Source organism: Perognathus longimembris, chromosome 11 (genome assembly GCF_023159225.1).
Source record: "Perognathus longimembris pacificus isolate PPM17 chromosome 11, ASM2315922v1, whole genome shotgun sequence".
Classification (NCBI taxonomy): Eukaryota; Metazoa; Chordata; class Mammalia; order Rodentia; family Heteromyidae; genus Perognathus; species Perognathus longimembris.
This window is the reverse complement of record NC_063171.1, coordinates 44,095,647-44,108,197: the sequence shown is the minus strand read 5'-3', so window position 1 is coordinate 44,108,197 and position 12,551 is coordinate 44,095,647. Positions and strand designations below refer to the sequence as shown.

At 42.5% G+C, this 12,551-nt stretch overlaps 1 protein-coding gene across 5 annotated transcripts in view; it reads left to right on the top strand.

Moving 5' to 3' along the window:
- The window catches only part of Rprd2 (regulation of nuclear pre-mRNA domain containing 2), a 66,277-nt gene that overhangs the window by 19,255 nt on the left and 34,471 nt on the right, over positions 1-12,551 (top strand). For 4 of the 5 annotated variants that reach the window (XM_048356457.1, XM_048356456.1, XM_048356460.1 and 1 more), the window contains exon 2: positions 11,371-11,500. In XM_048356457.1, coding sequence (XP_048212414.1) covers positions 11,371-11,500 — 130 coding nt within the window. Of the gene's footprint in view, positions 1-1,120; positions 1,126-1,799; positions 1,806-11,370; positions 11,501-12,551 lie in introns of those variants that run through there. The other variant, XM_048356458.1, reaches the window with a different exon arrangement.

Genomic DNA, 12,551 nt, shown 5'->3' with positions numbered 1-12,551 from the left:
AAGAGTAAGCTCAACAAGAGTAATTATAAGGGCTGGGAATATGGCCTAGTGGCAAGAATGCTTGCCTCCTACACATAAAAGCTCTCGGTTTGATTCCCCAGCACCACATATATGGAAAATGGCCAGAAGGGGCGCTGTGGCTCAGGTGGCAGAGTGCTAGCCTTGAGCGGGAAGAAGCCAGGGACAGTGCTCATTCCCTGAGTCCAAGGCCCAGGACTGGCCAAAAAAAAGAGTAATTTATAAACTTTTACTTTGGTATAGATTTAGACATACAAAAGTTACAAAGACAGTTTAAAGAGTTCTTGTATACTCTAACAGTTCTCCTTAGAAGTTGTTTAAGTTAATTAATTTATTGTCAAAGTGATGTACAGAGGTGTTACAGTTTCATACGTAAGGCAGTGAGTACGTTTCTTTTCAAACTTGTTACCTCCTCTCTCATCCTTAGTAGTTTTTACCTAATTATATTTTTCCTTCCAGAATACTATTTAGAATTCCACTCTATATTTAATTGTTTTGTATCTTTAGGCCCTTGTGGACTCCATTGACAGGCTTTTTTTTTCCGCTTTGTTTGGTGCCCATCCTGGGGCCTGGCCTCAGGGCCTGGCCACTGTCCCCGAATTTTTGTGCTCAAAGCTAGTGCTCTACCATTTGAGCTACAGTTCAACTCCCAGCTTTTTTGCCTGGCAAAAAGATCCTTGAAATGACAAAAGTTCAGATAAAATTTTCAGACTGGGCTCAAGTAGCAGAACACTTATCTAACAAGTGTAAGATCCTGTGTTCAATCCCTAGTTCCACAAAAAAATAAAACATGAGATTTTTAATAACTCATGGTTTAGTAATAGAAATATAAACATACATATAGCACTGAACAGTAATAAGACTGCTATCTGCCAAAACAAATGTGACTTATTGAATGCCCTTTATGTGTCTCTAAGATATATCCATCCTTAACATTTTTTTATCCATTGAGGCTAATGTTGGAGAGAAATGATACAATTAAAAATGAAACAGTAAATATTGGGGCTGGGAATATGGCCTTGTGGCAGGAGTGCTTTCCTCATATACATGAAGCCCTGAGTTCGATTCCTCAGCACTACATATATAGAAAAGGCCAGAAGTGGCTCTGTGGCTCAAGTGACAGAGTGCTAGCCTTGAGTAAAAATAAGCCAGGGACATTGCTCAGGCCCTGAGCTCAAGCCCCAGGACTGGCAATAAATGAATGAATAAATAAAATAAAAATAAATAAAAATGAAGTGTTAAGGAGTAAATATTGTGTGAAAAGGTGATAAAATAAAATGGAAAAAAAAGTAAAAATATGCGAGGTGCTGGTGATTCATGCCTATAATCTCAGACTGTGGTTTGAAGCCAGCCTGGGCAGGAAAGTCAGTGAGACTTTTATCTCCAATTAAATACCACCACCTCCCCCCAAAAAAAGGAAGAAGAAAAAGAAAGAAATGGATATGTGGCTCCAGTGGTAAAGCACTAGCTTTGCACAGAAAACCTCAGGCATATCACCTAGGCCCTGAGTTCAAGCCCCAGGAGCAGCGTGCGCGCACACAGTAAAAATAGGACAAGGACATATAAATTCATGGTGGAGATGGCAGAGAGATTGTTGTACAAGTTGATCATCTATCTCATCTGAAAATTCAAAATCTAAAATACTCTGAAATTGAGAGTACTCTAGTCTCAAGCAGACAAAGGATATTCAACCTGTACTAAAGGAAGCAGTCAAGATAGGCTTTATTGAGAGAATGAAAATTGAATAATATACCTCTGACCATACTGAGGGAGTTAATCAGGTAGATGTATGTAGAAAGAGTATTGTTAAGATCCTAAGGTAGAAACATGTCTTGTACGTTCGAGGAGCAGTGTAGCTGGACTATATATAGAATGAGATGAAAATTAGACAGGTCAGATGAGATGGTAGAACATGTAGAGCAAGGTCTTTGTCTTTTTTTTTCTTACCAGTCCAAGGACTTGTACTCAGGGCCTGGGCGCTGTCCCTGAGCCTCTTTGTGCTCAAGGCTAGCGTACTACCACTTAAGCCAATTAACCACTCCCAGTTTTTGAGTGGTTAATTGGAGATAAGAGTCTTACAAGGATTTTTCTGCTTGGGCTGGCTTCAAACCATGATCCTCAGATCTTAACTTCTTGACTAGCTAGGATTACAGGCCTGAGCCACCGGCTCCTGGCTTCATTTGTTGTTGTTTTAGCCAGCATTTTCATTAGAACAATTAGATCAAACTTGTGTTACAGAAGAGCCTTTAAGAAAATTGTTGAAGACTATAATATAGGCTTATAGAAATGGTTTTACTTTACCAGGAACACAAATTAAAAGTTTACTTCTCCTTTACATTTGAGAACACTGCTTGATAGAATCTAGGACTATTCCAAAATTGTAGTAATTGAAAGGAAAAAGCAGATAAGTTTGGAACATTTAAGTGGGAAAGTTGAGTCAAGGATGAAAGTGACTTTAGAAAAGTGTCTTTGGTTAGGATTAATTTAGCCAATAAAATTATTTATTGTAGACCTGCAAAATACTGGTTTAATGTCAAATGTGAAGTCACTATGCATATGGATATGCATGGTCTGGTGGGAAGATGTTTACCAGTAATAGGTATTTTCAGTTGCAAGTGAAAAGTATGATATCTAGCTGTGTATAAGGTGGATGGTTTTTGTTAGGTTTTTTTAAAGCAGGTAGCTGGTAAAAGAGAACGCCACGCGGTATTCAGGCAGGAGAGAAAGTTTATTACAGAACTGCTAGCCTGTGGCCAAGATGATCCATGGCCCGAGAGAAAGGAGAGAGAGACCCCCACCCAGCCCTGCCTTATATCTAGGGCAGGGGCAAGGGGTGTGGCCAGGTGGATTAGGATGTGACCTCAGGGAAAGGGGAGGTAACTGCCTCCAGGTCTGCAGGTTACCCAGGTAACTGGGTGGAGACTTAATGAGGTGGGGGCATCTACTTGGAGCCCTCAGGGAGAGGACCTAACATTCCAGCCTTTTAATAGTTATGAAAAAGGGCGAAGACTCTCTCTGGCTGCTTCCTGCTGGCAAGGGGCTCGGCATTAGGGGTAAAAGGCAGAAATGTGGCCCTTCCTGGAGAAGGGGAGCAGCAGGGTCCCTTGGTGGTAGATGCCCAGTCCTTGAATGAAGCCTGGAAGAAGTCTCATGAGGCAGGGGCTGGACAAAAAAATATTAAGGCAAAAGGGCTTAGGGCACAAAATTAAAAATTGGGTGACTTGGCTAGTTCTTATACTCAGGTATGGACATTAGATGGACAAGCTACTATCTCTTGATCCCCCGGCTCTGATTAATTTTGAAAGGGTGAGACAGAGTGACTCCATTTTGGATGCGACCATTTTCCTCTTACTCCACTCCATGATACTTGTTCCCGGAACTGGCTGAGTCCCAGTGGTCTAGGTGCTGTTGCTGGGATGGCTCGCCCCCCGTTGGCATTCACAGGATTTGAACTCAGGGCCTGGGCACTGTCCCTGAGCACTTCTGCTCTACCACTTGAGCTCCACTTCCAGCCTGGCTCTTCGCTGGTTAGTCGGGAGATGGAGTTTGAGAGAGATTTTCTGCCCTGGCTGGCTTCAAACTGCAATCCAAGGAGTCTTTGCCACAAAAGCCCTTTTTGATTTCCAATTAAAACAAGGAGGGCTGGGGATATGGCCTAGTGGCAAGAGTGCTTGCCTCCTGTACATGAGGCCCTGGGTTCAATTCCCCAGCACCACATATACAGAAAATGGACAGAAGCAGCGCTTGGCTCAAGTGGCAGAGTGCTAGCCTTGAGCAAAAAGAAGCCAGGGACAGTGCTAAGGCCCTGAGTCCAAGCCCCAGGACTGGCCAAAAAAAAAACAAAAACAAAAAACAAGGAGACCAAGGGGACTAGAGCTTACCTGTACCTTGTCAAGAATTGACCAAATACTTGCCAGAATTCTGCAATGACAAAACTCAGTAGATGTGATGAGTTTTAGCACAGATATATAACTAGATGGACATACTAACAAATGACATTTGCAGACATACACACTGTGCACATAGGTTTTACAGCATGCAAAAATGAATTTCAGCAGTAGACTCTTTTGGAATTCCAATAGTAAATGATTTTTTGTCCAATATTTTAGAACCACGTGGTCGGTTAGAAAAACAATTTTGCTAGCAAACAATTTTCAAATTATAAAATGGAGAAACCATATTTTGATAAACTCCAGTGGATGCCATGTTGAGGGGGGTGGCAGAAGGACACAAACACACTAATAGAGAACTCGTGGCATGGCATAATGGCGCCTGAGCTGATGCCTGTTAAACCCAATATTCACCACGCGGTCAATGCTAGAGAAAATAACTTTTAGATATCTTTGCTGACAAAGCACAGTGGTGGTCAAGCCTCAGTTTCGGAGGTCTGTGAAAAGAGGCAGCTTTGTGAGCAAGGCACACAAGGATGGTATGACTTGGGAATTTTATACAGTAAGCAAGTAAGCAGGAAGATGAGAGAGGGAGAAAAAGGAAGAGGGAGAGAGAGAGAGCCTGAATATAAGTGACTTCTAACCATTTACCATTGCAGTGGCAAAAACTGTATCTGTGCGAGTATTTCGAGCAGGCCTCATTGCACTGTCAAGAGGTGTGCTAGCAGTTTCCCGGCTTGGGTGTGACTGTGATGCAAAACCCAAAAAGCACGGGAGGAAGGCGCCTGGTGAGTGGATGAGCTTACCGGGCAGAAGCGGCGGACGGAGCGGCCGAGAACCCGAGCAGCAGCAGTTTCACTCACCAGGGTAGACAAGTGGTGTGGAGGCACCATATATGTTAGGTTTTTAAAGTAGGTAGCCAGTAAAGGAGAACGCCACGCGGTATTCAGGCAGGAGAGAAAGTTTATTACTGAACTGCTGGCCTGTGGCCGAGGTGATCCATGGCTGAAGAGAAGGGAGAGAGAGAGAGACCCCCACCCAGCCCTGCCTTATATCTAGGGCAGGGGCAAGGGGTGTGGCCAGGTGGATTAGGATGTGACCTCAGGGAAAGGGGAGGTAACTGCCTCCAGGTCTGCAGGTTACCCAGGTAACTGGGTGGAGACTTAATGAGGTGGGGGCATCTACTTGGAGCCCTCAGGGAGAGGACCTAACAGTTTTTTGTTTTGTTTTCTGAGTACTGAGGATCTGACCTGGGGCCTTGTACTTCCTAAGGTAGGAGTTATATTCTAATACTCTATACAGTGTCCATTAAACAGTATTGATGAAGTGCATAGAATATAGTAATAGAAGGATATATAATTAATTATAAAACTTTTTGGTTGTGCTGAGGTCTGAACTCAGGACCTCACATTTGCTAGACAGGTGCTGTACCACTTGACATACTCTATCAGCTTTTTTTTCCTTTTTTTTGGGGGGGGGGGCTGGTCATGGGGCTTGAACTCAGGGCCTGGGCTCTGTACCTGAGTTCTTTTTGCTCAAGGCCAGCACTCTACCACTTTTAGCTACAGCAACACCTCAAGTTTTCTGGTGGTTAATTGGAGATAAGAGTCCCATGGACCTACCTTCCTTCCTTCCTCCCACCCTCCCTCCTTCCCTCTCTCTTCCCTTCCTCCCTTCCTTCTTTCCTTCCTTTCTTTTTACACCAGTCCTGGGGCTTGAACTCAGGACCTGAGCACTGTCCCTGGCTTCTTTTTGCTCAAGGCTAGAATTCTACTACTTGAGCCACAGCACTTCCAGCTTTTACTCTATATGTGGTGCTGAGAAATTGAACCCAGGGCTTCATGCATGCTAGGCAAACACTGTACCACTGGGCCAGATTCCCAGCCAGAGTCTCATGGGCTTTCTTGTCCACAATTCTTGAGATCTCACCCTCCTGAGTAGCTAAGATTACAGTCAATAGCAGATGGTGCTGGCTTATCAGCTCTTTTTGTATTGGTTATTTTCCAGAGAGCCTTACTTCAAATCTAGCCTTTTTCCTGGTTAGGGATAAGGGTCTTTAGGATTTTTCTGCTCAGACTGGCTTCAAATTTAGATCCTCAGATCTTCGCCTCCTGAGTATAGGATTACAGATGTGTTCCACAGGCACTCAGCTGTGTTATTTCTGTTTCTGTGAGCACTTAAGGCTGAGTTTCCTATTGTACACAGATGCTGTGGCTGTGTCTTCACTTTGTAAGTGTTGAGGCATTAGTGCATATGTTTGGGGCACCACTTTATGACCTCTTTTAATGATCAACTGTCAAGTCCGGTCTCCAAATAAAATCACTTGGAGAGTTTGGGCTTTAATGTATTAATTGTTGAGGGGTAGATGCATACTTCAGTAGCAGCAAGTTTGTAACTTCTTTCCAAATCCCAACATCAGGAATGAATTGATTTTATCAGTTGTCTAAATAATGTTGGGTGGTTGATTGTTGCTGATAGGGTGCCTCAAACACTGTCCCTGGAGTTCTTTTTGCTCAAGGCTAGCACTCTACCACTTTGAGCCACAGCATCACTTTCATTTTTCTTGTGCCTAATTGGAGATAAGAGTCTCACAGACTTTGAACTGTCAGGGCTGGTTTCAAACTGTGATCCTCAGATTTCAGCCTCCTGAGTAGCTAGGATTACAGGTATGAGCCACCGGCACACCACCTCTCTTTAACTTTTGTTGCTCCATTTGTAGCTTTTTTGGTGGTTACTTAGAGGTAAAAGTCTGAGACTTTTCTCTCCAGGTTGGCTTTGAACCTTGATCCTCAAATCTCTGCCCTCTGAGTAGCTAGGATTACAGGCGTAAGCCTTTAGTTCTATCTGTGTTTGGACTTGTTTCATCTCCCAGTTTCATGTGCTGAAAGTTTCAATGTAGTGTTACTGAGAAATGGTAGAACATTTTAAAAAGTAGGACCTCCTAGACAGTAATTAGGTTATTATTGGGAATATTACTTGTCTAACAGAGTGAGTAAATTTTTTGAGAGTCATCTGTTTTGTTTTGTTTTTTTGGCCAGTCCTGGGGCTTGGACTCAGGGCCTGAGCACTGTCCCTGGCTTCTTTTTGCTCAAGGCTAGCACTCTGCCACTTGAGCCATAGCGCCCCTTCTGGCCGTTTTCTATATATGTGGTGCTGGAGAATCGAACCCAGGGCCTCATGTATATGAGGCAGGCACTCTTGCCACTAGGCCATATCCCCAGCCCCGAGAGAGTCATCTGTTCAAGGCTTGCTCTTGAATCTTTCCTGTCCATTCTCCTATGTGCTCCCACCATGACATCATCTGCTATGTTGTGACTGAGCTAAGGGGAGACAGACTCTTATTAGAGTCAATAGCACTACCAGATATTGGGCTTTAAGCCTCCAGAACTTTGTAGCTCAAACTGCCCTTGACCTTGGGCTCTTTCTGCTTCAGCTTCTGTAGTTCCTAAGTGCTGACTACCACACCTGCCTCTGATCCCTTTTATGTAAAAATACAGGGGCCACCAGTCCCTTTTAAATGATACCAATTTATTTACTTATTTATGCAGAAAACGAGGTGTCTTTATGTTGCTTAGGGTGATCTCAATGAACTCAAACTTCTTGCCTGAGCCTCCCAGGTATCTGTAACTACAGACAAGACCTGACTTGAACTTATTGTTGTTTTTTTCCTAGTTGATGATGTCCACTATCATTTGATTATATTTTTATTCTATCTAACCTTAGGCCATATTCAGAGTTTTCAATTCTCCAGGCATGGTGCTACACAGATGTAATTTCAATACTCAGGAGATTGAGGCAGGTGACACCCAAGTTGAGACCAACCTGGACAAGACCTGGTCTCCACAATAAAACAAGAAAAATTTATTTTCTCAGTTGATCAAAAAATGTTAATTAAGAGCTGATTGGTTTGTCCCAACTCAAAACTCATAAAGAACTCAATTGCCACTGTGTCCTTTTTAATCTATCTTGTATGCTTTATGTCATTTACTTGTTAATGTAACTGGGTTGGTGCCCTGTAATGTATCTCATTTTGTAGGTTTGTCTGGTTGGTTCCTTATGATGTAACTACTTCTTTTTATTATTTCTAGTGCTAAAATTATTTGCCATCTTAAAAATAAAAACTCTCCTTTCCTGGATAGATGCTTTTTGTGACTTCTTTTTGGCCACAGAACAAGCACGGAAAGTTTTTATTTTTATTTTATTTTATTTTATTTATTTTGTCAGTCCTGGAGCTTGGACTCAGTCAGGGCCTGAGCACTGTCCCTGGCTTCTTTTTGCTCAAGGCTAGCACTCTATCTCTTGAGCCACAGCACCACTTTTGGCGTGCGTGCTTGCGTGCGTGTGTGTGTATGTGTGTTGCTGAGGAATTGAACCCAGGGCTTCTTGTATGGGAGGCAAGCACTCTATCTACCACTAGGCCATATCCCCAGCCCAGAAACTTTTTATATAGTGGGCCTGGAACTCATTATGTAGATCAAGTTGGCCTCAAATTTGTGATCCTTTTTCTTAAGGCTTCCGAATGCTGGAATTATAGGCCCATACCACCAACATGGCTGAATTTTAAATCTCTATCTCCTGGGCTAGCATTATTTTCTGTATGTTCTTAAAATAGTAAGTGGTGGGGCTGGGAATGTGGCCTAGTGGTAGAGTGCTTGCCTTGCATACATGAAGCTCTGGATTCCATTCTTCTGCACCACATAAACAGAAAAAGCAGGAAGTAGTCCTATGGCTCAAGTGGTAGAGCCCTAGCCTTGAGCAAAAACAAGCCAGGGACAGTGTTCAGGCCCTGAGTTCAAGCCGTAGGACAGGCCAAAAAAAAAGTAGGTGGCAGCCATTGTTGTGCCAAGTCGCGAAACCACCACCAAGAAGACCACCGAGACTCAGACATTCCGAAATGCAAAAGCAAGGCAAGGCTTTATTTAAGCGAGCTGCAACTCGGGCTTCGTCCTACCCACCGACACAGCGGAGGTTAGGAGGGAGCCCCGAGCTGTGATTACACAGGGCTTATAAAGGCAAAGAACAAGGTTACAACAATCAGGTGTTCAAGCAAGCAAGATTAGGACACAGGTACAAATCTGATTGGCTCAGGGTTCAATTCCAAAATGGGGTTCACGTGGTAAAATGGGGCCTGACTTCAAAGTCTGGCACTTCACCATGAGCCACAGTTCTCAAAGGGTCATGTACTGTTGTGCCAGGTCGCGAGACGACCACCAAGAAGGCCACCGAGACTCAGACGTTCCAAAATGCAAAAGCAAGGCAAGGCTTTATTTAAGCGAGCTGCAACTGGGGCCACGTCCTACCCACCGACACAGTGGAGGTTAGGAGGAAGCCCCGAGCTACGATTACACAGGGCTTATAAAGGCAAAAAACAAAGTTACAACAATCAGGTGTTCAAGCAAGCAAGATTAGGACACAGGTACAAATCTGATTGGCTCAGGGTTCGAGGCATTCTAGGGGTGGTCAGAGTTAAGCATTCCCAGCAGTTAGAGTTCTAGACCGACTGGGCCCTAATAGGCTTGTCCTGGGTCTGCTCACAGGGCCTGCTTATCTTAGGTTCACGTGGTAAAGTGGGGTTCACGTGGTAAAGTGGGGCCTGACTTCAAAGTCTGGCACTTCAGTACTTATTAGGGTAAACACCGTACTGTTGGGAAGCCATGGTATTCATTCAAGAGCTTTGGTATGTTGAACTCATTTTCAACTTAGAATAATGGGTTTATCAGAGTGTAACCCAGTTGTAAGTTCAAAGAGCCCCTTTATATAGGAGTTCTTACTATCAATGGTTTGGAACTCCTGCAGATAATTGAAGATTACTTGTGGAGGGGAGGTGCCCATCGTGGGCTTGAATTCAAGGCCTGATCACTGTCCCTGAGCCTCTTTGCTCAAAGCTAGCACTCTACCATTTGAGTGATCCACTTCTGGCTTTTTTGGTGGTTAATTGGAAAGAAGAGTCTCTCAGACTTTCCTGTCCTAGCTGCCTTCAACCTCCTCTGAATAGCTAGGATTACAGGGGTAAGCCACTGCACCCAGCTCTATTTATTTGTTAGTTTGTTTGTTTATAAAATAATTTCCATCTAGTGATTTCAGCTTTTTCTGCAAACTTAGCTATTCGCTTATCTCCTGATAGTAAGAAGAAAATATGGATAGAGGGCTTAAGAATGGGATATATTTGAAATACCTTTGCAGCATTTGAGAGGATGTTAATTAAGGACATATGGAAAGACTGTAGAGGGTCCAGTTGAAGAAGGAAACCAAGATTATGTGGTTTCTTTAGCAGAATCCAACAGCAGAAAGAAAGACATAATAAAGGCATTCAGTTAGATCAGTCTAAATTTAGGATTTGGATGAGTGTACTTGATCAAAGGCTAAATTAGAGGAAGAAAGAAAAGAGAATGAGTTTTGAAAAGAGTGATTTAAATAATGCATCAAATTGTCTGGAATCAGTTGAGAAATACTTGAATACTAGAAGAGAATGATGAGAGAAAATGAAGATCTGAGATCTTGCTGGGCATTACAGCTCATGACTATAATCCTAGCTACTTGGGAAGCAAAAATTGGCAGGATGGTGGTTTGAGGCCAGCCCCTGTAAAACGTTTGTGAGACCCTCTCCAGTGAAAAACCGGATTTGGTGATATGCCCTTGTCCCTCCATCTCTGAAGGAAGCATAAGAAGAAGAATCACAGATCATGCCAAATTAGGCATAATACAAGACCCTATCTTAAAAATAACTAAAATAAAAAGAGCTGAGATTATGGCCCAAGTGATAGAGCACTTGCCTAGCAAGCAGAAGGCCCTGAAGTCAAACTCCATACTGCCACCAAAAATAAAAAACAATGAGATCTTAATGAATTTGATGAGCAAATATAATGAGAATCTGAGTGAATGGGTTAAAGAGTGCATGGTTCTTACCAAATTTGAGATCAAGGAACTTGACAAACAAAACATGATGGGTCAATCATCCATTGGATATCAGAATTTTCATGAAATTTGGGAACTCAGATTCCAGATAACAAAGGCATTGTTGTGGGTCTTTGGAAAGTTTAGCTTAGGTTATATACATATATCAAATTATTTCCAGAACACTCACCTAGCAGATGAAAGTAGCCCCAGAACCAGTCAGTAGGAGGGCTGAGTAGTACTTTTAGCTGATGAAAAAGGTCTGATTAGATTCATTGTACCAATCTTTTTATCTTCTCTAGAATTAATGTTTTTTGATTGTTTGCTTGTTTTTCTTACTTCCTAATACCTGTAAAGTGAAGTAATCTACTTAAACAGTAATTAACTTGTAATAATTTTTGTAAACGGATCCATTTTTTAAATTCATCCTTCCATCCATGTAATTACATCTGTCCTTTTATATGTATATAATAAAAGGAGCTAACAGCTTGAAAACAATATATTTGCAATAAGTTGAACTAATTTTAAAATGACGCATTTTGTTCCCTTTGTGTTTTGTCATCTCTAGCTGCATATCCCCATCGTTTGAATCTCTTTTACCTTGCCAATGATGTCATACAGAACTGTAAAAGGAAAAATGCAATCATATTTCGTGAATCATTTGCTGATGTACTTCCTGAAGCAGCTGCTCTCGTGAAGTAAGTGAATTCTTATTGCCCTTTGGGATCTAAGATTTAGAGTTTTAGCTTGTTCTTTCACCTCTTAGCAAGAGCAGTAATTGCACATACTGAAGAGATAAGTAAATTTTACTCAAATTGTTCATTACAGCTTCCATGCTTATTCACACAGTTACCATTTTTCTATTTTTTTTGTATCTGTTTTATTTTTCTTTTGCTGCTGGATATTGAACCCAAGGCCTGGTACTTAAGAGGCAAGAGTGCTACTATTGAGCTATGCCTTCCATTTTGTGTGTGTGTGTGTGTGTGTGTGTGTGTGTGTGTGTGTGTGTATGCTGTTATTAGGACTGGAACTTGGTACCCTCACACTCATCTTTAGTTTTTTTCATTCACAATCTTATCACTTGAGCCTAGCCTGCAGTTCCTGTTTTTATCTGGTTAATTGGAAATAAGAGCCTAGCAGATTATTTTCCCAGGATTGTCTTTGAACCTTGATCCTCATATTTCAGCACCCCCCAGAGTAGCTAGGATTATAGGCATGGGCATGAACCACTGGCGCCCAGCTTCACTGAATCTTTTTTTCTTTTCTTGTGTGTGTACATGCATCCTAGGGCTTGAATACGCTTGGCCTGGGTGTTATCCTTGAGATTTTTTGCTTGAGGCTATCATTCTACCACTTGAGCCATGGTTTCACTTCTGGCTTTTTGGTGGTTAATTGGAAATAAGAGTCTCAGGGATTTTCCTACTTGGGCTAGCTTTGATCCATGGTCCTCTGGTCTCAGCCTCCTGAGTGGCTAGGATTACAAGTATGAGCCATAGGCACCCAGCTCACAATTTATTTTTTATTTTTGCCAGTCCTGGGGCTCAGATTAAGAGCCTGAGCACTGTCCCTGGCTCCTTTTATTTTTTTAAAAAGAGTGTGACTATTTATTTATTTATTTATTGCGGGTCCTGGGGCTTGGACTCAGGGCCTGAGCACTGTCCCTGGCTTTTTTTTTGCTCAAGGCTAGCACTCTGCCACTTGAGCCACAGCGCCTCTTCTGGCCTTTTCTATATATATGGCTTCGTGTAT